Genomic DNA, 26,690 nt, shown 5'->3' on the forward strand with positions numbered 1-26,690 from the left:
TAACTGACCCTACTAGGTAAGTTGACAAGATTACTGAATGGTGTGGGCTGCATGTCAATCAGGTTTCTCAATTACACAATGCAATGGAAGTGATAAATACAACTCACATCTTTAATCAGCTGCTGAAATTATTGAGTCAAAGGGGGCAGAGCACACACATGCTGAGCTGAAGTTCTGGATGAAATTTTGAGATACAGTATTTAATGCTTTCAATTAATTTCTAGCTGTCAAAGGCCATTGGGAAACTCTAAGCGCAATCACAAGAACCATCACCTGAGACCTAGTCTCCACTGATAGATCTCTTCACTCAGAACAGTACCATTAATAAAGTGAAGCACCCCCATTAATAATCACAACAGACTGAAGTTGTGAAACAGATAGGCTTTTATTAACTATTGGCAGGAACAGCCGTCAACCTCATTGACCGATCAAGGCAGAGTGAAATGGGGAGCATGCAAAGGGCTATGGAAAGGATAAATTTCAATACTTTAATATTTCGTGCCTTCAAGTATTGCAAAAATTGGAAAATGTAATATTTAGAGTGCTTAACATAACATAACATAACAATTACAGCACGGAAACAGGCCATTAGGCCCTTCTAGTCCGCACCGAACCAAACACTCCTCTCTAGTCCCACCTACCTGCACAATGACCATAACCCTCCACCTTCTTCTCATCCATATACCTGTCCAGCTTTTTCTTAAATAATAAAATTGACTCCGCCGCCACTATTTCTCCCGGAAGCACATTCCACACCGCTACCACTCTCTGAGTAAAGAAGTCCCCCCTCATGTTACCTCTAAACCTCTGCCCCTTAACTCTTAACTCATGTCCTCTTGTTTCAATCTCTCCTACTCTTAACGGAAATAGTCTATCCACATCCACTCTGTCTATCCCTTTCATAATCTTAAATACCTCTATCAAATCTCCTCTCAACCTTCTACGCTCCAAAGAATAAAGACCTAATCTGCCCAATCTCTCCCTGCTTAAACCCAGATGCTTATCTCTCTAAAAATTAAAAATAAACACTTAAAGACAAGTGTCCCGTTGGCAAAAGCCAATCATGGCATAAAAGTGGTTTACCACATTGACCCCTCCTTTTTAGGAAGTGGGGTGAAAAGAAAAGAAAATGAAACAAATATATATAAATACATTTTACAGATTAATCCTGTCAGGGGTTCTCCCTTGTGGCAGTGAACGGTGTAGTAATGGTTGGGGCGCTGCTGTAGAGCCATGAGTAGTTTGTGGGGTTGGCCTGTCATCACTGGTTAACGTTCATTGGGGGGGAGGGGCAAGTGACGGGATAAAGGAGCATGGTGCTGGTGCATTATGGGTGACAATAGTAGCCAGGAGAGGAGTGTGGTCAGCTGCATGCTCAGGGACCCCTAAGGTAGCAGTGAGAAGGGGGGGAGGAACTATCTGTTTGTGGTCAGTGGTGGTTGGAGGGGCGCCCAATGGGGCCAAATCCCGGATCGAGACCATGTCCATGTGCCCATCAAGGAAGACAACAGAGGCATACTGGGGGTTAGCATGGAGAAGGTGGACACTCTTGACCAGTGGATCAGTCTTAGATTGCCTGGAGTGCTTTCGAATCAGGACCAGTCCTGGGGAGATAAGCCAGGCATGCAGTATAGTCCCCGATACAGACTTCCTAGGGAAAGCAAACATCCATTCATGAGGATGTTTCGCACATAAAAGTGACCGAACGGAGTAGAGGACATCTTGGGAGGGCTTTTTGCCATTGGGAGATGGGGAGGTCCCATGATCTCAATGCCAGAAGGATGATTTTCCAAACCATGGCATTCTTCCTTTCCACTTGCCCATTCCCTCTAGGGTTGTAGCTGGTGGTCCTGCTCGTGGCAATACCCCTAGCCAACAGGTTTTGCCACAGCTCATCACTCATGAATGAGTTCACCCAGTCACTGTGTATGAAGCCGGGTTACCCAAAGAATATAAAGACTGTGGCCGTGGTCATATCTGGTCAGGGGATGGTGAAAGACAAATGTGAGTATTCATCAATGATTGTAAGGAAGTAGACATTCCGGTTGGAGGAGGGGAGGGGCCCCTTGAAATCAATGTTTAGGCACTCGAAAGGATAGCTTTTATCAGGTGTACCTTGTCCGGTCGGTAGAATTGAGGTTTGCATTTGGCGCAGACCTTGCACTTTTTAGATATTATCCAGACTTTCTCATAAATTTATATCCTTTTTCCATAGGATTGTTTTTGCTGTATTGAACTCCTTCCTCTTCTTCAGGAGTTCAAAACTTGTGTCTGGATAGAAAAATTTTTTTTGACCTTTGTATTCCAGTGGCTTTTTGTCTTCTCTTATTTTCTTCATTCCTTTCTCCAATATATTTTCTCTTGTTGTATATCTTAAGAATTTTACTAAAATGGATCTTGGTTTTTGCTGCGGTTATGGTTTCGGGACTAGTGTTCTATGTGCCCTCTCTATTTCCATTTCTTCCTGTAATTCTGGTCTTCCTCGGACCCTGGGGATCCAATCTTTTATAAATTCTCTCATATTCTTGCCTTCTTCATCTTCCTTAAGGCCCACTATCTTTATATTATTTCTTCTATTATAGTTTTCCATTATATCTATCTTCTGAGCTAACAGCTCATGTGCCTCTTTAACTTTTTTATTAGATTCTTCTAATTTCTCTTTTAAGTCCTCTACTTCCATTTCTACGATTATTTCTCGTTCTTCCACATTATCCACTCTTTTTCCTATCTCTGATATGACCATTTCTATTTTATTCATTTTTTCTTCTGCACTCTTAATTCTTCTTTTTATCTCAATAAATTATTGTAATTGCCATTCTTTCACTGATTCCATATATTCTTTAAAAAAAGATATATCCATTGTCCTGCCTTTCCCTCTTCTTCCATTTCTCTATGTTCTTCTTCTTCCTCTGGGTTGGCCATCTGTTGTTTCCTTGTTTTCTTTTTGCTCTCTTCTTTCTTGTTCTCGTTGTTTTCTATGTTCTCCTCCTGTTGCTGTGTTGCAGCTGCCACTCTCAGCTGTGGAGATCGACTCCGCAGCTGTTCCCCCCTCCCATCAGTGTGTTTTTTTTCATGCGCGGTTGCGCACTTTTACTCGGCTCCGCGAGCCATTTTTGTAGTCCTGAACTTGGGACTTCCACCGACCTTAGGGAGCGGGCTTCTCTCTCCGCGGCGGGCCTCCTCGGACAGGTAAGGCCTTCACCTTCTTCTTCCGATGTTCTTTCATCTTCTCTTCTTCCCGTTGCTTTCGACTTTTCTCTCTTCGCTGCCATTTTCTTCTCACCTTTACTTTTACTTTGTTTTAATTTTTATTCTTGTACCTTTGTGTTTTGTGCGTTTTTTTTCAACTTTTCCGGAGAGGGCTGGAATTCCCTGACCTGCCACTACTCCATCACGTGACTCCTCCCTTCCAGACTTTCTCAATGGAGTATGGTAGGTTCTGAGATTTGATAAAATGAAAAAAATCTAGTAACTCTGGGGTGGCAAAGGTTATTATGGAGGGTCTACAGTCTGTCCATTTGGACACTGGCAGAACTCCCATGGGATAGAGCACCCAGGGGCTCGTTAAGTTTGCCAGGCTGGTAGAGGCTGTCATAGTTGTAAGTGGACAGTTCAATTCTCCACCTGAGGATCTTAACATTCTTGATTTTGCCCCTCTGCCTATTATTAAACATGAATGTGAGTGCTCACTGGTTCCTGAGGAGGGTGAATTGTTTACCATGAGGTAGTGCCTCCAGAGGCATACTGCCTCCATGATGGCCTGAGCCTCCTTTTCAACTGAGGAGTTGTGAATTTAAGAGCCTTGGTAGGTGCGTGAGAAGAAGGCAATGGGTCTGCCCGCTTGGTTGAATGTGGCAGTCAGGGCAAAGTCGGACGCATCGCTCTCCACTTGGAACAGTGTGGAAGTATGCATGGTTGCCTTGACAATGTCGTCCTTGGGCCTCTGCTGGCAGGGTTTGACCAAAGGACAAACCTTGTCTGCATAGTTGGGGACCCATTGAGTGTAGTATGAAAAGAACCTGAGGCATCTCTTCAATGCATTCAGAGTATTTGGGAGAGCTAGCTCCAGCAATGGATGCATGCGGCCAATGATGTTGTTCTCGACCACATAACTGAGGATGGCTAGTCATGGTATCCGGAACTCACATTTGTCCTTGTTCTAAGTAAGGCTCAGGAGTTTCACTGCCTGGAAGAATTTATGGAGATTTGCATCATGATCTTGCAGGTCATGGCCACAGATGGTCACATCATCAAGGTATGGGAAAGTGGCCTGCAGTTTATAGTGGTCCACCACGTGGTCCATCTCCTGCTGGAAAGCAGAGACTCAATTAGTGATGCCAAAAGGGACCCGGAGGAAATGATAGAGGAAGCCATTCATCTCAAATGTGGTATACTTGTGGTCGTCCAGGCAGATCAGAAACTGGTGATATGTCGACTTCAGGTCGATCATGGAGAATACCCGATATTGTGCAATCTGGTTGACCAATTTGGACATTCGGGGAAGGGGGTAAGGATCGAGCTACATGAACTGGTTGATGGTCTGGCTGTAATCTATGATCACCCTATTCTTGTCCCCATTCTTTACTTCAACCACCTGGGCCCTCCAAGGGCTATTGCTGGCCTCGATGATGCCCTCACCCAACAAGCGCTGAACTTTCGACAATGAGTGTTGACCTTGAGAGTTGAGAACCCACAGGTTGCAAGCAGAGGGCCATCTGTGAACTCTTCAGTGCAAATGCTGAGGAGGGGATGGGACCCATCAAATTTCAATATCACTTTCTGTAGTTGGCACTGAAGTCCAGCCCCAGTAGCAGGGGGAAAAGAGTTGTGGCATGATGAGTAGACTGAAATGTTTGTAAATTATGACTCCAACTGTCAGGGTGACTACGCAGGACCCATGGATGGCTGCCATGTGGGATTTGGATGCAAGTGATACCTTGTGTTTGGTGGGCCGTACCTTGAGGGATAGGCGCTTAATGGTATCAGAGTAAATAAAACTTTCTATACTCCGCTATCAAAGAAACAGTTCGTAACGTGCCCATTTACCTGAACATCTATCATCTTAGTGAGTTTGTGTGGTGTCTCTTGGTTCAGGGCCAGTATAAACTCACTGTCTGAGTCCGATGGGTGCGCACGATTCCAAGATGGCCATCCTTGCTGTTCCCCTGTGGTGTTGTACGCCTGAGAAGATGGTGTTTACTGCACAGTCTAAAATGGCAGCCCCCATGACTAGCACATGGCGTCACTGGTTTGCAGAGGAGATGGCACTGATCGTGCTGTCCGGATTGGCAACTGTCCACATGCGGCGCTGCTAGGTTTCGCAGATGCTTTGGACTGGCAGACTTTGACATAATGTCCTTTTTTCTGCACCTAGCACATCTCCCCTCCTTGGCAGGGCAGGGTTTCCTCGGTTGCTTACCCTGTCCGTAGAAGTAGCATTTGGGATTATCACCTACAATGGCGGCCGAGGTCAGGTCACTATAGGAGTGGAACAGTGTTAGCGACCATTCGGTCAAGCTGCAGGATGATCCCCTGTCCCAAGATAGCAGTGCTATCCAAGTTTTGAAGGGCCACTTCCAGTGTCTGACAGTTCAACACCCTCTATAGATCAAGTATCTTTTGTTTTAGGAGTCTCTGCCTTATGTACCCAGAGCAGATGCCGGCCATGTAAGCGTCCTGGATGAGGTCCTCAACATTCTGAGCGGCCGTCATAGCCTTGTAGTCCCACGCTCTGCACAGACTCTGGAGGGCCAACAGGTATTTGGTGCTTGACTCACCGGCTTGCTGCTTTCTGTTGGCCAGGAGGTGCCTGGCGTAGGCCTCATTCACTTTCTTGTGATACGGGATCTTCAGAATCTCCATGGCCTCCATGTATGAGCTGGCATAATTGATCATCGAAAATACCAGAGGTCTGACTCGTAAGAAGAGGAGTCTCAGCCAGTTTTCATCCGTGGTGATAATGTCGGTGAACGCTGTCAGGAAGTCTTCAAAACAGCTTTTTTCCATCAAGGAAGCAGCTTGTATGTTTCTTCCCAGTCTAGACCACCAATGTGAGCATTATACACCTCCAGTACATCATTTGTTAGATGCAGAAACAGACCTTGCTCTGATGTTTCACCAAATGCTCTCAGGACAGGCTCAACACAGATTAGATATAAAGCAAAGATCCTTCCTCATTGTCTCAAAACTTCCAGCCAAGTGAGATGTAGAGAAAAACTTCTCTTACACTGTCCTAGCAACATCCTTGGATCAGAAGGATGTCACCTGCTGCACAAACCTTACATTTTCCTGTTTTCTATACTAGCCGTTTTGAAGTTTGTCAGTGTGCTAAATCAGGGGTTGTCTGTTCCCATGTCTTCCAGGAACTCAATTCTTAAAAGTTTCTTATGCGTGACAGACAGGAATCGTTTCTTCTGATTGGTTTTTGGAATAGCTAAACTATTTTTTACAGAGGTGAAAGTCTGTGATCTAGTTGGCTCTGTCACCTAGTTCAAGATTATATTTGTTAAGAATTAAGGCATCAGATATGATACTTACAAATAAGAAAATTGTCTTCCGATGATAAACAATGAACACTTGCAACTTCTTAATTATTAAACTTTGCAACATTAACCTATTACTAATTTTAAATAACATTGTACCATAGAGACTCTCAAATGCAAAATCAGTAATATTGAAATTAAAAATTTTACCTTTTTTTTATTTCTTCGAGAGCGAGATGATCAAACCCCACAGACATGGTGCTGATGACTTTCAGGTTAGGTCCTTTATCAGGAACAATGTTAAAGTATAAACATTACTTTTATATTTCTGTATAATTTTGACTTTTGATGTCAGAATTAAAGTTTTAATCAAATTCTACTAAAGCAATCATCTATCGAAACAATGGGACCTGTCATATATCTCAGCTTCCAAATGAGTGACAGCTAAGCTTTGATCTAGAAAAATACTTTCCTCCTCATATGGGATTCAAATTTTGACTTGGTCTACAATGGGCTATTTACATCTCATCTCCTTTAGCTATTTCCCAGGTTGATCACTGGAGTGAAAACTGTTATTCTCTGAGGAGAAATTCGGCAGCGGAATGAGAGGTGGCTCCAATGATATCCTGATAGGGGTTGTATTGGAGGATTTAAACTATGCTCTTTGCTTCAGCTTTAAACCATGTTTTTGGCTCCTGCAAGGCTGAGAATCAGTGACTTGCTTGAGTCTCAACAAACATAAGCTAAATTCCACCATGGGGCCCAGAGATGCAGTTATCTGACAAAAAGACATCTGTGTACCAAGAACATTTAATCTTCTTGCTTATTTTGGTCACAGTCTTTCAGGCAGAGACCTAACCTTGACTTAAAATAAACCATTGTATTCAAAGTGATAAGCTGAAAGTTATGTTATTCGATAGAAGTCTAGGCATGCTAGCTTGCTCGCTTATCTTTCTTTCTGTACTGGGAATAGGTGCTTGAATAAGCAGTTTTTGGGTAATGTAAGCCATGGTCCCGCTGCTGAAGCTTGAGACTCTCCAAGAGGTGGCAACATCTCTCAGCAAGAAAAAGAACTTCTAGAGTCCAGCCAACGTCCCGATCGGGGGAGGTGGAGAAGCAGCTACCGGTGCCCCGACAACCTACTACAAGTGTGTGGTCGTTGCCTCGCTTTGGCAGTTGGGACCAGTCCAGCCGTTGATAAGTATAATTGGGAAGGGCTTGTATATTATAGTTTGATATCAGCTTTAGAATTTGTAATAAAGATTTGTATAAACTGAAGTGCTCTAGGTGTGTGTGTCTATTTTCTTTTTTTTTTGGTAGCTCAAACACTGTGACCAATCTAAAATGAACAAAGTGAGAGGTACAAGTTTACCCAGGACAGGGGTGAGGGAATATTTGCAGGAATAAAGCCTCTCTTGGCTAGGGGTGTCCAGAATCAGGGGTCAATCTCAAAATAAACGATGATCAAAATATTTTCTTCGCCCAGAGGACAATAAGTCTTTGGATTCTCTATCTGTGTGGGTCTATGTATGGTACCTGGCTATATTCAGACTTTACTGAATAGCAGAGCAGGTACAAAGGGTCTAGTGGCTTACTGTTGGTCTTATCTTTTATATTTTTTGACCAGTTGAGGATCAGGCTAATAACTTGTAAATTAGATAATTCAGGTGCAATCCTTTGGATATAAAAGGAGTGGAGAAAATGGTTGCCTCATGCATCATTCAACACTGATCTAAAGAAAAGTAAGGTCAGATCCAATAGTATCCCATTTTGTTGGCACTAGAATTGCAGTGCATTTGATCTCATCATAAAAGAGCAAGACAGACTAAATGGTTCTGGATCCCATCCTCAGAAGCTAACCTCAGTATGGCAATGTAAGATGCCTAGCTGAGGAATGGGGACAAAGTCAACTGTTGAGGTTTACTGAACATTGCAGGGATCTGGTTCAAAATACTGCAGATGAGGGAAGTCTGAAATAAAACAGAAATTGCTGGAAAAACTCATCCTCCAACCAGGAAGCATCACTGGAGAGAAAATAAATCTGTAGAGTTAACATTTCAGACAATGATCATTCATTAAAATCATCCATTTCTATTTTTTTTTTAATGATCTAATTAATGGAGTTGAATTCTCCACTAACATTGATGTCACCAGAGAAGGATAAATTCCACTGTGGGAATCAATACATAAAAGGGAAAGAGTTACAGTAACTGAATCTTACAGGTCAATGGGCAACATAAAAAAAAATCACAATATCAATGCTTCCATAGACATAGGAGCAGAAATAGGCCTATTGAGTCTTCCTAGTTGATTTAATTATGAGCTGATCCATTTTCCCACTCAGGCCCACGGCCTGGTCTTCTCTCTTCTGACAGTTAATGTAACTCAATAGATCTGGTAATGGGCAAAAAAAAATCTACAGCAAGGTGGATTTAATATTACACCTACTTCTTTTGCACTCAGATAAATGAATATTTACTATCTATTTACCTTTTGTATTACCTCATTTTAATTCAATTAAGAATACCATTGCAGTCTATTTTACAAAATATCTGTTTTGCTGCAGCAAGTAAGATTTTTGTTGCATAATCTATATGACAATAAATTCATTATCATACATTGGAAACCAGTGAGCTGGAACTAGAATTATTGTGCTGGATGATACTGAAAATCCGTAACTGGCTCTCTAAGGGCACTTGTACTTCTAACTGATCTGATCCATTATGTTAATCAATGTGGTTGTCTTAAGCAATAAGCACTGATTATGTTATTGGACGAGTAACCCTAACCAGTTCAAATTCCACCATGATAAAATCATCAATCTTTAATCTTATAGCTGAGAAGAGGTTATTCAAGCCATCATGTCCACCATACCTATTTGAAAGAGATATGCAATTAGTTTGATATGGCAATTTCTTTGCCATAGCCTCAAGTATTAAATTCAAAATTTTGCTATGGAAGAAAAAATAGCTGACAAATAAAAAATGTGACCATGAAAATGAGATAAAAATCGCCAATATCCACTGCTTATATTGTCCTCCAGGGAAGAGAAACAGGTCTGCCCTTTTCATGAAACCAATCCTACATCAACGTGATTGACTCTTAATTTCCATCTGAGGCAAGCAAGCCAACGTCTTGATTCAAAACATACGACCCAAGGGCAAATAGGGATGGAGGACATTGATCACACTCCAATGTTACCCACATCCTGACAATGTAAAGTTTAAAAGATCAATCGAAGAGCACATTTAAAAATGCAATAGTTTGCATCGTAGGACCATTGGTTTATGGCAACAATCAAAACCACCCTAGAATCATAGATATTTAAAATTCTACTTGATCTATTTTGCCACAACAAACATTGACATCTTGTGAAGCTTTACTAAAAACTGAAGGTAATCAACTCACTGAGCTGAGTGTGTTGTAATAAAACAATATGTTTCAGCTCAAGTTTTCAAATTTTAAACAAGCATAAAGCAACATACCTGCAACATCTAAAAGTTCCTTGTCTATTTTATCATTCACTAAACAATACAGTCCATGTGCTCCAGCAACTTCTTTGAGCAATACTGAACGAGGAACAGGATCGTCAGAATCCCACTGCTTAACATCACAGCTGAAACAAAAAATGGTGAATCTCAGACAAACTTGCACTGATATCTTCATAGTTTACCTTTTAACTTTAGATTACCTGTTTTTTTATATAAATATATTTAAATCAGACTCCCTTTTTATGTTAGCAAACTGTATTCTTCTTGCCCCATTCATTTTCCTTTTATTTTCTGCTTTAAATGTTGTATTTAGTTTGGTTCAAATGAACACTTTAGTAAAACACCAAAAACTTGCGACTTTATTTTTTTAAGTGTTACACAGTGTCGTAATAAATTTTCCATTGAACATGGTAAGTTTATACGGAGCACGAGAAGTCCCCTCTTTTGTCAGAGTTGTAAGAGCATAAGGAGTAGAGTCGGAGAAGCTATTTTATCATTTTAACCTTCTCCAACCTTGAGATCTGATCTTCTATCTCAATACCATCTTTCACTATCCCCACATCCATTTATGTCCAGAAATGCATTGATCTCTATTTCGAGATCACTTCATGACTGAGTCTCCACAACATCTGGCCAGCCTCTGCATGAAAAACAAAATTCTCCTTAATTGATACAGCATTCGTGCAGGAAACACATCTAACTGAAGTGGAACACAAGAAATTAAGGAGAGACTGGGTAGGGCACGTAACGGCAGCATCATATAATTCAAAAGCCAGAGGAGTAGCTATATTAATCAATAAAAGTGTACCAATCAAAATAGAGGAGGAAATAATAGATCCAGCAGGGAGGTATATAATGATAAAATGTCAGATATATTCAGAATTTTGGAATTTGCTCAATGTATATGCACCTAATGAAGAGGATCAAAAATTTATTCAAGATATCTTTTTGAAGATTGCAGATATGCAGGGGAATATACTGATAGGAGGGGACTTTAACCTTAATTTGGACTCAAAGATGGACAAAACTGGACAAAAGACTAGCAGAAAGAACAAAGTAACCAAATTTATGGTTAAATCGATGCAGGAAATGCAACTTTTGGATATATGGAGGAGACAACACCCAAAGGAGAAGGAATATTCATATTATTCGGGTAGACACAAAATATACTCAAGGATAGACCTGTTTCTGTTGTCAGCCCACATCCAAGGGAGAGTTAGAAAAACGGAATATAAAGCTAGATTGTTATCAGATCACTCATCCCTGTTATTAGGAATAGAGCTGGAGGTCATCCCACCGAGAACGTATAGATGGAGATTAAACTCCATGCTACTTAAAAGACAGGATTTTAGAGAATTAATTGAGTGACAAATTAAAAAGTACTTTTAAATAAATACAGAATCAGTGAAAGATAAATTTATACTATGGGATGCAATGAAAGTGTTCATCAGAGGGCAGATAATAAGTTATGTAACTAAGATGAAGAAGGACTACAATCGGGAAATAGAACAGCTGGAAAGGGAAATAGCAAGGAAAGAAAAAGAATTAGCAACAAGGGAAGATACAACAAAAAGATGAGAACTGGCGGACAAAAAAATAAAATATGAAATACTACAAACATACAAGGTGGAGAAGAACATAATGAAAACAAAACAGAAGTATTATGAGCTAGGAGAAAAAACACACAAAATACTAGCTTGGCAGCTTAAGACAGGACAAACTAAAAGAACGGTATTGGCATCAAGGAAAACGGACAAACAAATTACATATAACCCAACAGAGATCAATGAAAACTTCAAGGAATTCTACGAGCAATTATATCGAACTGAGAACCAAGGGAAAGAAGACAAAATAGATGAGTTTCTAGCTAAAATTGAACTACCGAAATTGCAAGAAGAGGAGCAAAACAAATTAATAAAATCATTTGAAATAGAGGAAATACAGGATATATTAAAAAAACTACCGAACAATAAAACGCCAGGAGAGGACAGACTCCCAATAGAATTCTATAAAACATTTAAAGACTTATTAATTCCTCCTCTCCTGGAAATAATGAACCAGATTGAAGAAACACAAAACATGCCAGATTCATGCAAAACAGCAATAATTACAGTAATACCAAAGACGGGGACAGATCTACTAACACCAGCATCGCATAGACTAATATCTCTACTCAACACAGATTATAAGATAATAGCTAAACTATTAGCAAACAGATTGGCCGACTGTGTACCAAAAATAATAAAACTAGATCAAACTGGATTTATTAAGAAAAGACGAACAACGGACAATATCTTAATCATTAACTTGATCCATGCAATAGAAAGAAACAAGACGCCAACAGTGACGGTTGCCTTAGATGCAGAGAAAGCCTTTGACAGAGTAGAATGGAATTATTTATTCAAACCACTACAGAGGTTCAACCTATCAGAGAAGTATATTAATTGGATTAAAGCATTATATAAGGGACCATTGGCAAAGGTGACAGTAAATGGATATATATCAAACCAATGTAAATTAAGCAGGTCAACTAGGCAGGGATGTCCACTATCTCCCTCTCTGTTCATGCTAGCTATTGAAACATTGGCAGAACTGATAAGAACAGAAAATAAAATAAGAGGAATAAAAATAAAAGAGGAATATAAAATCAGTCTATTTGCAGATGACATCATAGTATACTTAACAGAACCAGAAATATCAATAAAAGAATTACATAAGAAACTGAAGGAATATGGAGAAGTATCGGGGTATAAAATCAACGCAAATAAAAGTGAAGCGATACCAATGAATAATGCAGATTTCACAAAGTTTAAGAAAGAATCACCATTTAGATGGCAAACACAAGGAATCCAATACCTAGGTATTCAACTAGATAATAATCTAGGTCATCTATACAAATTAAATTATCAGCCATTAATGAAGAAATTACAAGACGACTTAGAACATTGGAAAAATTTACCACTAACACTGACAGGAAGGGTAAATTGCATTAAAATGAATATCTTCCCAAGGATACAATACCTATTTCAATCATTACCAATTCACCTAACAGAGAAATTATTCAAGGAGCTGAAGAAAATAATAAGGAAATTCTTATGGAAAGGGGGGAAACCGAGGATAGCGCTAGATAAGTTAAAAGAATGGTACAAACAAGGGGGCTTACAACTACCAAACTTTAAGAATTATTATAGAGCAGCACAATTAAGATACCTATCAGATTTTTATCAAACAAGGGGAAAACCAAATTGGACCAGATTAGAGCTAGATAAAATAGGAGAGAAGGTACCTGAACATATACTATACAAGTGGGATGAAAAACTGGTGCAACATGGGAATTCACCAGTACTGCACCATCTGCTCAACATTTGGAAGAAGATTCACGTAGAAAGGAAAAAAAACAAATTATTAACTACCAAAATTAATATTGATACAAAATCAGCTTATCCCCTTCACAATAGATAACCTTTCCTTTAGAGAATGGGAGAGAAAAGGGATCAAAAGAATAGAAAATTGTTTTTCAGGAAATAAATTATTATCTTTTGAACAAATAAAGTGCAAATATGGTATAACTCATGATACAATGTTTGCATACTACCAACTGAAAAGCTACTTGAAGGACAAATTTGGAAGCAGGCTGAGGTTACCAGAAGGAAGCAATTTTGAATATGTGATCACAGACACAATGATAATTAAAAGATTTATAACAAACATGTACATCAAACTGCAAGAGAAAGAGAACGAGGAAACAAGCTGTAAACCCAAACAAAAATGGGAACAAGATCTAAATGTAAAGATAAAGAATGAAACATGGGAAAAGCTATGCTCCGCAACTATGAGAAATACAATAAACACAAGGTTACGCGTGATACAATATAATTAGTTAGACATGCTATACACCATGCCCCAAAAGTTAAATAAATGGGACCCAACAGTACCAGACAGATGTTTTCGCTGTAAGAAGGAAACGGGAACATGCAATTTGGGCATGTGAGAAAGTGGAAAAGTTTTGGGAAAATCTAAATCAGATATTAAATGAAATCACAAAAAGAAACATACCAAAAAATCCAGAGATCTCTCTTCTAAGTAATATAAGAAGAACTTGGACTCGATTTGGATGGAGCACAAAAAAGATTTATTATGATAGCCTTAGCTGTAGCAAAAAAATGTATTATGTCAACCTGGAAATTAGAAGATAGCCTGAGAATACAGCAATGGTACATAGAAATGAATAAATGTATTTCATTGAAAAAAAAATAACATATAATTTAAGAAATAACATCACAGTATTCGAACAAATTTGGGAACCGTACATGGAACACAACAGAGAAGTCCTACCGCGGACCTCCACCGCCCAAAATTACAGAAGGAGAAGAAGACAAAATGAACTGACCCAGTATGTAAAAGTAGAAGACACAAATTACTTGTTTATTTTCATTGTGTGATGACATTGTTTAATGGGTTTAACGTATCATATAGGTTGAACGTTGAGTGGGTAGTGGGTGGGGGGGTGAAGGAGGGAGGGAAAGGAGGGGGAAAAATGGGAGAAAATGACACTGTGTATATTCAAGAGGGAAATGTTTGTGTGTATTTTGGTCAGTATGGTTCATAGTGTGAAAAATAAAAAATCTTTTTAAAAAAAGCAAAATTCTCCTTATCTCAGTCCTATACGTTCAACCCGTATTCTGAAACTGACCCCTGGTTCATGACTCCTCAACAATGAGAAATATGCACCCTGCATCCCAACCTGCCAAATCCCAAAAGAATTCTGTAATATCGACAAGACCTGCTGTCATTCAAAAATGCAGCGGTATGGTTCATACAGACTCATTGGCCTGAAGCGCTTGTTTTCATATAGTTTTCCTCAAAGACCCTTCCCAACTCTAGACAGAGTTGACAGAGTTGATCTACTGAATGGTTGATCTACTCAAGTTCTCCTCAAATGGCAAACCTGCCAATCCTGGAACATGTGTAAACCTTCAGTGCATTCCCTCATTGGTAAATGTATCTATTTTTTTGATAAGGAGACCCAAACCACAAACCTACCAGATGTGGTCTCTCCAAGACCCTATATCATTGTGGCAAGATATTTTTTGCCAAACCTCTCGCAATAAAGGCCAACATCAGTAGTGGGCAAAATGATGGAATTCATTATTAAGGATGTAATGGCGGAGCATATGACTAGCAGAGAAGGGATCGGACAGAGTCAACATGGATTCACAAAAGGTAAATCATACTTGACAAATCTATTGGAATTCTTTGAGATGGTGACAGGTAAAATAGATGGCAGGGAGCTGGTGGATGTGGTGTACCTGGAATTCCAAAAGGCCTTCGATAAGGTTCCACATAAACGACTGGCATGCAAAATCAAGGCTCATGGGATTGGGGGCAAGGTATTGATGTGGATTGAGAACTGGCTGGCAGATAGAAGACAGAGAGTTGGGATAAACGGCTCATTTTCTGAGTGGCAGGTGGTAACCAGTGGGGTGCCACAGGGATCTGTACTGGGACCCCAGCTGTTCACAATTTACATTAATGATCTAGATGAGGGGATTGGATGTAATATCTCCAAATTTGCAGATGACACTAAGCTAGGAGGGGTTGTGTGCACTGAAGAGGGGGTCAGGAAGCTCCAGTGTGATTTGGATAAATTGGGAGACTGGGCAGATACATGGCAAATGCACTACAATGTGGAAAAATGTGAGGTTATCCACTTTGGTAATACAAACCGGAGGGCAGACTACTATTTGAATGGCAATAGATTGGGAGATGGGGAAGTGCAGAGAGACCTAGGGGTACTTGTACATCAGACTCTGAAGGCGAGCATGCAGGTACAGCAGGCGGTTAAAAAGGCAAATGGTATGTTGGCCTTCATATCATGAGGATTTGAGTATAGGAAGAAGGATACCTTACTGCAGCTGTACAGGGCCTTGGTGAGACCCCACTTGGAGTATTGTGTGCAGATTTGGTCGCCTTATCTGAGGAAGAATGTTCTTGCAATGGAGGGAGTGCAAAGGCAATTCACCAGGCTGATACCTAGAATGGCAGGAATAACTTATGAGGAAAGATTGCGCAAATTGGGATTGTACTCGCTGGAGTTTAGAAGATTGAGAGGGGATCTCATAGAGACATATAAAATTCTGGCAGGACTGGACAGAATAGATGCGGAAGGGATGTTTCTGATGGTGGGGGAGTCCAGAACCCGGGGCCATGGTTTGAGGATAATAGGCAAACCATTTAGAACCGAGATGAGGAGGAATTTCTTTACCCAGAAGGTGGTGAATCTGTGGAATTCATTGCCACAGAGAGCAGTAGAGGCAGTTTCATTGAATATATTTAAGAGGGAATTAGATCTATTTTTTCAGTATAAGAGAATTAGGGATTACGGAGAGAAGGCGGGGACAGGGTACTGAACTTTAAGATCAGCCATCATCTCATTGAATGGCGGAGCAGGCTCGAAGGGCCGAATGACCTACTCCTGCTCCTATCTTCTATGTTTCGATGTTTCTATCCCAGTTGCTTTCCTAATCACTTGCTGCATCGATACATTGGCTTTAAGGGATCAGTGCGCCTTTGAACCCCAACATTACCCGGTGTCCCACCATTTAAAAAATACTCGGAGGACTTCTGGGTTAGCAGCAGTAGTTAGGTGCTCCTGCTTTTTTTAATAGTTCTTCTATTCATTCATTTCTAACATTTCAACCAAAGTGCTTTATACTTTGCTCCTTTGTTACTTATCATTGCTAATTATTTTAAAATAACTACAAGAAGTGCTAAAGTTGGAAATAAAACCAGCAAAATGGAGGAAGAGATAGCAACTCTGACAATGGACTCTATTTCTGATCTTTTAAACAAGCATACATGGGAGATAACTGAAATGGTAAAAGAAAGTCAATGTGAAGTCAAATCTACTCATGAAAAGATTTTGGAGTCGTTATCAGAAATTGATGTACGTCTGGGATCTGTGGAGCGAGACTTGGAAACAGTCAATGATTGTGTGGACAAATTAGAGGAACTTTGCTCGGAATTATCGACTTGGAGAGCAGAAGCAGAAGACAGAATATTTGAATTTTGGACTTGGCTGAAAACACAGAATCTGGCCAACTGATCAACTTCTTTTCAGAGATGCTTTTGGAAGTATTTGGAAAGGAGTTCTTTCCTTCTAAGCCTGAGCTCGACAGAACACTTCACTCTTTGATCCCCAAGCCAGCTCCGTAATGCAAACCATGCTTGGTTGTTCTTTGGTATCATCGCTACCAGATAAAAGATCTTGTAATTCATGAAACGCAATGGAAAGGAACTCTTCAGAATCGTAAACCCCAGATCAGATTTGTAGACGATCTGCGTCCTGAAGTGTTGAGTCTGCATATAGAATATCATAGCAGGTTTCAAGGCTGCTTTGCTATACCCAGCAAGCCACCGAATCACATCATTCGATGGGCACAAGAAATTTTTGAATTCGGTAGAGGAAGCATGAAGATTCTTGGAAGATTTGCATTCAACATCAAGTCTTGCATGAACTGTTTGTCTGAAGCTTTTTGTTTTCTTTTCTTGATTGGGTGAAGTTTGGCTGTTCTCTCCCTTTTGTTAATTGGAAAGGGTTATGTACTCGTTTAGTTTATAGTTATCTAAGTTTGCTCTCTTCTATTAATTTTATTACACTTTAATTACTTTTTCTTGGATGAGAGTACTAAGTTGAATACATTAATTTTATCTTATTAATAATGATTTGTATTCACTCCCTTAGATACTTATTAATAGTGCATGAACATGTTTATGCACTCATGTTATTAGATGACCATAGGAAATAAGGTTAATGGTTATAATAATATATACACGTTTTGTCCAAGTTATGTATAGAAATCTTTAAAGTTTGCCATGTATGTGCTTCGGTTATTTGTTCTACTGAGCCAGCAAATTTAAATAGGGAGTAGATGGAGATTTTGACATTCAATCTTCTTTTAGTATTAATGGCACACTTTTTTTTTTTTTTTCAGATACTTAATGCTTAGAAACACTAGAGACATCAATGCATTAAGCGTGCATTTTATTCTATAGCCAACCGTGACAAATGGTGAATACAACATTCATGTGCATGCATTAGCGACCTGAGTGTGAATCTTTAACGTAATTTATATTCATTTGCAATTTTGGGCTCGTTGTTGTTTCAAACAGCAACCTTCTGATTTTGGTTGTTTGGGAAGGAGGGTGGGTATTTTAGTGAAGACATCAGGTTTACCATGTTGTTATGGTTTTAAGTTCTGTGCACGGCTTCAAGGTGGCCACCTGGAGTTTGGTGATAATTTGTGCCTGGTTTTCTTCATAACTTTAATTAAAAACCATCTAATCAAAGTTCTTTCTTGGAACATGAAAGGTTTAATCCAATTAAGGGAAGGAAAGTCTTTGTACAAGTTAAACAATTGAGATCTGAGATTGTTTCCTTACAAGAAACCCATATTCGTAACTGTGATAATTTTTGTCTTATGTGAAAATGGAGAGGGCAACATTTTCATTCCTCTTTCAATGTTAAATTGGGTGGGGGGGGGGGGGGTCTCCATTTTAATTAACCAAAACATTCCTTTCATGGATCATAATGTTATATCAGATTAAAAATAGAGATACATTATTGTTACAGTCAAATTACATAATAAAATGGCAGTTTTTGCTAATGTGTACGCCCCAAACGTTGATAATATACAATTGTTTGAAAATTGTTTTACAGCTCTACTAGATTTGAGTCTACTCATTGGTTCTGGGGGGAGGCCTAAATTATTGTTTAGACCCTTCTTTGGATCATTCATCGTCTAAACTTGCTACTTTGAGCACATCAGACAAGGGTGTGTGAGGTATGTGGAGGACCTTCAAAAATGAAATTTTAGAGAGTACAGAGTTTGAATGTTCCTGTCAGGATCAAAGCCAAGGTTAGAAAAGTGTATAACAGGTTTAGGCAACATGGATCAAATGAAGTACATGACAAGTATAAAAAGTGCAGGAAAAACCTCAAAAAAGAAATCAATAAGGCTTAAAGAAGACTGAGGTTGCTTTGGCAGACAATGTGAAGGGAAATCCTAAGGGTTTCTACAGGTATAATAAGAGCAAAAGGATAGTAAGGGACAAAATCAGTCCCTTTGAAGATCAGAGTGGTCAGCTTTGTATGGAGCCAAAAGAGATGGGGGAGATCTTCAATGTTTTTTTTTCATCAGAATTCACTCAGAAAAAGGGCAGGGGTGTGGGAAGTATGGAAAACAAGAAGTGAGGTCCTGGACCCTATACAGATAAAGAGGAGGAAGTGCTTGCAATTTTAAAGCAAATAAGGGTGGATAAATCCCCAGGGCCTGCCAAGATATTCCCTCAGACCTTGAGGGAGACTAGTGTAGAAATCGCAGGGGCTCTGGCAGAAGTATTTAAAATGTCTTTCGCCACAGGTGTGGTGCAGAGGATTGGAGGGTAGCTCATGTTATTCCATTGTTTAAAAAAGGCTCCAAAGGTAACCCTGGAAATTTTAGGCTGGTGAGCCTGTCGTCACGAGTAGGTAAATTATGGGAAGGTGTTCTAAGAGATTGAATATACAATTATTTTGATAACCATGGCTTGTGCATGGTAGATCGTGTTTAACCAATCTTATAGAGTTTTTTGAGGTTACCAGAAAAATTGATGAAGGAAAGGTTGTGGGTGTTGTCTACATGGACTTTAATGAGGCCTTTGACAAGGCCCCACATGGGAGGTTAATCAGGAAGGTACAGATGCTAAGTATTCATGGATTTGACAATGGCTGGATGGGAGAAGCCAGAGAGTAGTGGTGGATGATTGCCTCTCAGACTGGGTGCCTATAACTAGAGGTGTTCCTCAGGGATCAGCGATGGGACCATTGTTATTTGTCATTTATATCAATGACCTGAATGATAATGTGGTAATTTAGATTAGCAAGTTTGCAGATGACACTAAAATTGGAGGCGTTGTGGACAGTGAAGGTTTTCAAAGCTTGCAGAGGGATCTAGACCCAGCTGGAAAAATGGTCTGAAAAATGGCAGATGGAATTTAATGCAGAGAAGTGTGAGGTGTTGCATTTTGGAGGGACAAACCAAGAAAAGGACATATACAGTAAATGGTAGGGCTGAGGAATGTGGTAGAACAGGAGGATCTGAGAACATAGATACATTATTCCCTGAAAGTGGCATCACCTGTGGATAGGGCTTTGGTCATTGGCCTTCATAAATCAAAGTATTGAGTACAGGAGTTGCGTTGTTATATTATTGTATAAAACTTTGGTGAGGCCAAATTTGGAGTATTGTGTGGAGTTTTGGAAAAATATCAATAAGATAGCAAGAGTGCAGAGATTTACTAGGATGATGCCTGGACTTCAGAAACTGAGTTACAGGGAAAGATTAAACAGGTTATGACTTTATTCCTTTGAGCGTAGAAGAGTATGGGGAGATTTGATAGATGCATTTAAAATGATGAGGGGAATAGACAGAGTAAATGTAGATAAGCTTTTTCCACTGAGGGTAGGCAAGATACCATCCAGAGGTCATGAGTTAAGAGTGAAAGGGGAAAAGTTTAGGAGGAACTTGAGGAGGAATGTCTTCACACAGGAGGGGGTGTGGAATGAGCTTCCAGCTGAAGTAGTGAATACGGGATCAATTTTAACATTTAAGAAGAATTTGGACAGTTGTCTGGATGGGAGAGGAATGGAGGGCTTTGGACTAGGTGCAGGACGGTGGGTCTAGGCTAAAAAAATTGTTTGGGATAGGCTAGAAGAGTAGAAGTGGCCTGTTTTTGTGCTGTAATGTTCTATGGTTCTATTACTATTGTGTTCTGCTTGAAGAACTGAATACCAAAGTAGGCAATGTACAATATTGATCTACTTATTTAAGAAAGGATGCTAATATATTGGGTTCAGAAACTAGATCAATACCTAGAGGGTCGGATTATCTTGTGAGAAAATGTTGGACAAGCTAGGTTTACTTCTGCAAGGTTTACATCTGTTTTGAAGAGAGGTGGCTTGATTGAAATATTCAAGATCCTGAGAGGTTTTGACAGTGATTACGGAGAGAATTTCTAGCAGTGGGAAAATTTAGATCTACAGAGTACTGTTTTAAAACAAGGGATCACCCATTGAAGACAGAGATGAGGTGATTTTTTTTTTTCTTCCTCAAAGAGCAGGGAAATCAGTCTTTGAGTATTTTTATGCAGAGGTAGATTTTTTTTATATGCAAGGGGATGCTGGTTAACACAGATAGACATGAGCATGCAAGATGCCACAGACCAGCCTGATCTTACTAAATTAAGCAGCTATCCCCTGTTCTTACTTTGCAAGCATCCTGTTCATATGTCCTAGTTAAGAAAAGTTCCCTTTGAAATTCTCATCCCTACATTCATTACCTCATTCCTCCCTTTCTCTCTAATTCACTCTATCGCTATAACCCTCCAAAATATTTTTCCAATCTTCACTGGCTTCAGGAGGATGTACTTTATCCTAAAGTCTGCAATCATCTTCGAACAGAAAAATCATGTTCAGAATTTTGAACTGAATGCTGAGAAGAACTTTAACAGGAAAAATCATTTCATACTCAAAGTATTTTGAAGAACTTTGATCATAAATCAACACCAATCTTTATTAATAATATATAGATGTCTGCTGTCACCATTGCCACCAAATTTACTGGTCTTAACAGTTGTAGCAGGGAGGAATGATTTCGAGAGTTTGATCTTAATTATACGATGTCAATAATGTCTTCTATGCCACTGCATTTGTATCTGTCCAGGGAACATCCAGTGATTTGTGTCACATTAGCTCACTTCTCTAATTGGAGAGTCACTAATGCTCTCCTCAAGCAAGCTAAGTCAATCAGAACCTAATGGAATCAGGAGAAAAAAAACCAGAAAGCATTCTTGATCATTGGATAGATGGCTAGATAACCATATCTACAGGAAGAAATCAATGGAACTCGTGTGCTGTTTAAAGAACTCAGGAAAAACTGCTTTTTAACCAAAATATATTCTATTCCAGTAGTATGCTTCTAATGTGGCTAGCTGTGCTCCAATAACCAGTCTGGAACATGTCTGTGAGTTCATTGGTGAATCAAGTTATCCTTATCTCTTCTGGCAGAGGATCACAACATGGCATCAATATGCTAACAAGACATATTTGTAGAGTCCATGCAACAAGAATGCAAGACCATAGAGAGAACAGGCAGAGCAAAGAGAATGCCACTGAAAGTGCAAGCTTTCAACAAAGATTAATTTCAAATAAAATTATTCCATGTCTGTTTATGTGTGCATTTACCGCCGAGTCCCTCTTCATCTATCTGGCTTTCATTGCATCAGCTCAATAGTATAGGCTATCAATACTCTGATGCAAAGGATATGAGTTAAAACCTTCCTTCAAGATTCTGAGCACATAATTTAGGTGGGTATCACAGTAGCATTGTGAGAATGGTGTAATGGGAATGAAGGATCTTTTCAAGTGGACTATCTGACATCATGTTACATTAGGGAACAGGACCTCTTGAGAGTTTGAATAGGGAAGGCTAGTCAATTGTTTCCATAACTTTTTGTATATAGCATAATTGAAACAGATAAGAAAGTTAGATTTGTAATTACAATGTAGACTTATGTAAGGAGGATTCAAATCTATGAAGAGCTGCTCATCAAAGGCATGATAAGAGTTTGGCGATAAAAAGGAGGGGGTGACTTGTATTAACGTCAGTTGCACAGTATGAAGGATTTTGTGACGGGCTTCAGTTAATGTGTTTTGGAATCTTGATTCTCATCTCATGGCCAAACATTTAATCTGTTGCTGGCAAATGTTTTGTAGGAATTATTTAAATTTCATGAAGAGGGCAAAGTCTGAACCCATCTTCAAACATGCTCGCTCTCTCTCTCTCTCTCTCTCTCTCTCACTCCCCTGTGGTATTGTGGTAATTTTCACTTATTCTCACAAAGCAACTACTACACTTTATACTTTATCTACCCAAGTCTTTTCTTCTTCATACAATAGTAAGGTTTTAAAACTAAATTATATTTATAACTGAATTAAATTCACTTTAGAACCATAGAACATTATGGCACAGAAACAGGCCCATCTGCCCATGCTGAACTATTTTCCCACCCAGTCCCATTGATTGAACCTGGACCAAAGCCCTGCATATGGAAAACTTTTAAATTAAATTTTCAAAAATAATTCATATATTTTAATGCAAATTATTAAATCAGAACAATCAGTCAAAAAATCCATCATTAATAAATGAAATATCTTTTTATATTTAAGTTCTTCATCTAAAATCAATTTGTAGTGTTGGTGTTGCATGCTGATGACCCTTTAATAATCATTCAACTCAAACTCTGTCGAAGCAAAGTTAAAATGGACTCCTTTATTTAATATCTGGATACCCCAAACACAAAATCGCACATTTAAAATTTTTCATTAGATTGAGATATACCTGTCAACAGTATGTGAATCAATTGGCAGATCTCTCAAAGAAGGTTAAGATAACAAAACTACACGGAGGTGAGGGGGTTGGAGGGTTATTGGCGGTGAGCGGGAGGTTTGAGCTAGTGGAGTTGTTCGAGTGAACCGGTGCGGACTCGAAAGGTCGACATGGCCTGTTTCCGCTCTGTAAATGGTTATATGGTTATATACCCACACCTACCCACCCCCCCCAATCCATGTACCTATTCAAATTTCTCCTAAATATTGCAAACTAATCCACATCCACTACTTCTGCTGACAGCTCGTTCCACGCTCTCACCACCCTCTTGAGTGAAGTTCTCTGTAATGTTCCCCTAAAACATTTGACTCGTCACCCCTAACCTATGTCCTCTAGTTCTTGTCTCACCCAACTTCAGTGAAAAGACCCTTCGTTGCATTTCCAACCCCTGCAGTTTCTATTGATCTTCAAAGATTAACTCGATCCTACCTTCCACTCCTGTGGTGATCACCCGCAGCCTACTGCAGGGGGCGACCACTGTACCTGCAGGAAGAGCACTGGAGGACTGACAACACCTGGCCGGCTGTCAATCAGCCGCCCGGGCTTTTAGCCACATCTTCAGTCACTCAGGAGCGAGGCGCCTCTAGCCACAGTAGAGACTTTAAGCTGAACAAATAAAGCCTGTTGTTTCAGTCTTTGACTCTTGGGTCTGCTTACTGTCACACAGTGCATCTCAACTCCATACTTACTTCTGGAAAGGGTCATCATGAGAAGTTAATTTTCTCAGATCAATTGTAGAACGCCAACCCTTGCAGATATGCCTCAGGGAATCAATAATTAACAGGAGATCCCCTCCAAAAGACATATGCATTTGCCTCCGTGTGCGGGGGTGGAGGAGTTTGGATGGACTGCAGCGATGCATTCGTTTCGTTTGCGCGTGTAGAAGTTTCAACGCTAAACATCTGTTGACGGACCAGTTGCAAATGCAGAAACTCTTTTAACTCGTGAACAGGATCCGTTTGCTGATCCTGTTCGATTGTGCTCAATGTCCTCTCCGACTGCCCAAATATCTCCAGTGCTAAGTCTGTTCCAAGCAAGTCCTGCCGCTTTCGAAGTCATTGGATAAAGAACATGAGCTACGGAGGGGAGAGAAAAAACCGATTCCGACAAGTGAAATTAAAATAAAACAATGATTTGTTTTCCAACAGCGGTCGGAATATAAACACCGACACCTGCCTCGTCGCCTGTTTCGCCGACCTTTTCCTCACTTACATGCCCGAGTCCCGGAGGATCTGCAGCCCCGGCTGTGGGATCCGCTGGCTCACGTAGACCCGCGCCAGCGGCTGGATGCTGTGCGTGGCCTGTCCCGCCTCGCTGGTCATCGCTCGCCTCAGCTCCGACAGCGCCCGACAGCTGAAGCCTCTCGCACTGCTCCGCGACCACATTTTGCCAACGCGACGCGCCAGGGCAAACAGGAACTTTGAGACGTGCCCTCCTGTCCGCCCCGAGGTCGTTCAAACAAGGGGAGTTTCGCCAACCGACCAATATAGTTGACGGAGCCCGTCACTGGACACGCTTGAGCTATTTGTCAACCACTCTGGTTTTCAGGGGTCCACCGCAACAAGATCCCATCTTTAGCTTTGTTCACTCTATAGAAAGTGAAAAATAATAACACGTGCAAATGGGCCTTTACCATCCGTGAGAAGGAGTGCACCCGGAGTGAAAGTAGCGGAAATTAAGTCTTCTTTATATCCCATCTTTACAGTGCCAGGAATGGCAGCTACACCCTTCTCCCCCCACCCCCCCCCCCCCCTAACCAACCTCTCCAGATGCCTCTTAAATGCCTCTCATTTCCCATCCCAACAGCGATCCCATCCTCCCGAAATTCCAACACCTTCCAGCACCCTCCCGCTCCCTCTCAGCAGTTCAACGGGGCCGCGACCTCACCCTTCCACATGTGCTCCCTCCTCCAGAACTTTACACTGCAATGGCACCAAATGATTCCTGATCAAGAATGACATACTGTTGTGAGAAACAGAAGTACCTTCACAGAATTTGCTCGAGACAAAACTTGAGAACAAAGAACATTTATTATACAACAATGCAAAGTTGGGTGCTTCCCCTTACCCTGGGAATACACTGGGGCTCACCCAACTTTTATACAGTTGATTTCAGTATAGAAGTACCCTCCCCCTTACATTCTTCTGCCCCCTGGATGAGTTTGGCATTAGGCAATCCTGGTTCTGTGAACTTGGAGGACCAGGGGGTATCCTGTCGGTGTCCCATCATGTCATTGTCCTTATTCACACCTTCCCGACTCTCAGGGCTTACTAACTTCTTATATGCAGAACTTGCTAATTCTGTCTAAAAGGCTAGAAGACCCTTATCTTATTCAGACTAACTTTACATTCTATTATCTATCCTTATCCTATTCATACTGGCTTTATTCATTACACATATATCCATACTAGTTTTCTCCATCTTTCATATTTTCATATTAGTTTTACTCATCTCTCACACTGTCAAATAATAAAGGCAGCATTCGGGAATGAGTACTGACAGTGTCAGAAGTACAAATTCTCACACATGAGTCTCTTTAAAATTGATGACACGACAAGCTTTATTTACAAGTCTGCAGAGTTGGACTCAACTCAAGCCCCGATACATACAGTGCATTGATTTTTATACCTTTTTTTGTTTGTCCTTCCCCTTCTTTTTAACACTGTTTTAATTGGTTAGTTTTTGCAAAATCATCCTAAGTACACTTGCATTTGTAATTATCATGTTTGTCACGTACACTACGAACTCTACACACACTAAATTCTGTTTCTCACTCTTTTTATCAATCTTTGGCTCCTACATGTCTCTCTGTGACCATGAATATCTCTGTTTGTTATAACATTGTCTAGCTGAACTTTTATGGTAAGCTCCCTGTCTATTCTGGCTTCCCCTTTTATGATTAATCATCACATTTTAACTTAAGCCCTTTTTAACCTAAATTCTCTATCTATAACAGACAGATAGTAACTTTAGGATGTAATCAAGTCCTTCCCCCCACCCCCAAGCTTTTTACTGATTCCTTGAGTTCCCAACCTTGGTTCTCTGATGGGAAACTGGGTGAGTAATTTTCCTTCTGGCATTGGATAGCGAGATGAGAGTTTAAAAAAAAACATTAAAAACATCAAGATGAGAGATATAAAACACTAAATGTAGTAATTCTTCAGCAGGCCAGGCAGCATCTATGACAGAGAAATAGGCAGCTTTTCAGGTTGACAATCTTGAGGTCATAG

At 40.1% G+C, this 26,690-nt stretch overlaps 1 protein-coding gene across 2 annotated transcripts in view; it reads right to left on the reverse strand.

Moving 5' to 3' along the window:
- The window catches only part of LOC138757854 (glyoxylate reductase/hydroxypyruvate reductase-like), a 37,904-nt gene extending 13,002 nt beyond the window's left edge, over window positions 1-24,902 (reverse strand). Inside the window, exons 1-3 of one of the 2 annotated variants that reach the window (XM_069925862.1) lie at window positions 24,673-24,902; window positions 9,968-10,098; window positions 6,693-6,765 (exon numbers count right to left, since the gene is read on the reverse strand). In XM_069925862.1, coding sequence (XP_069781963.1) covers window positions 6,693-6,765; window positions 9,968-10,098; window positions 24,673-24,845 — 377 coding nt within the window. In that variant the 5' untranslated portion in view covers window positions 24,846-24,902. Of the gene's footprint in view, window positions 1-6,692; window positions 6,766-9,967; window positions 10,099-24,149; window positions 24,457-24,672 lie in introns of those variants that run through there. The other variant, XM_069925869.1, reaches the window with a different exon arrangement.
- Window positions 24,903-26,690: the final 1,788 nt, after the last annotated feature.

Source organism: Narcine bancroftii, chromosome 1 (assembly GCF_036971445.1).
Source record: "Narcine bancroftii isolate sNarBan1 chromosome 1, sNarBan1.hap1, whole genome shotgun sequence".
Classification (NCBI taxonomy): Eukaryota; Metazoa; Chordata; class Chondrichthyes; order Torpediniformes; family Narcinidae; genus Narcine; species Narcine bancroftii.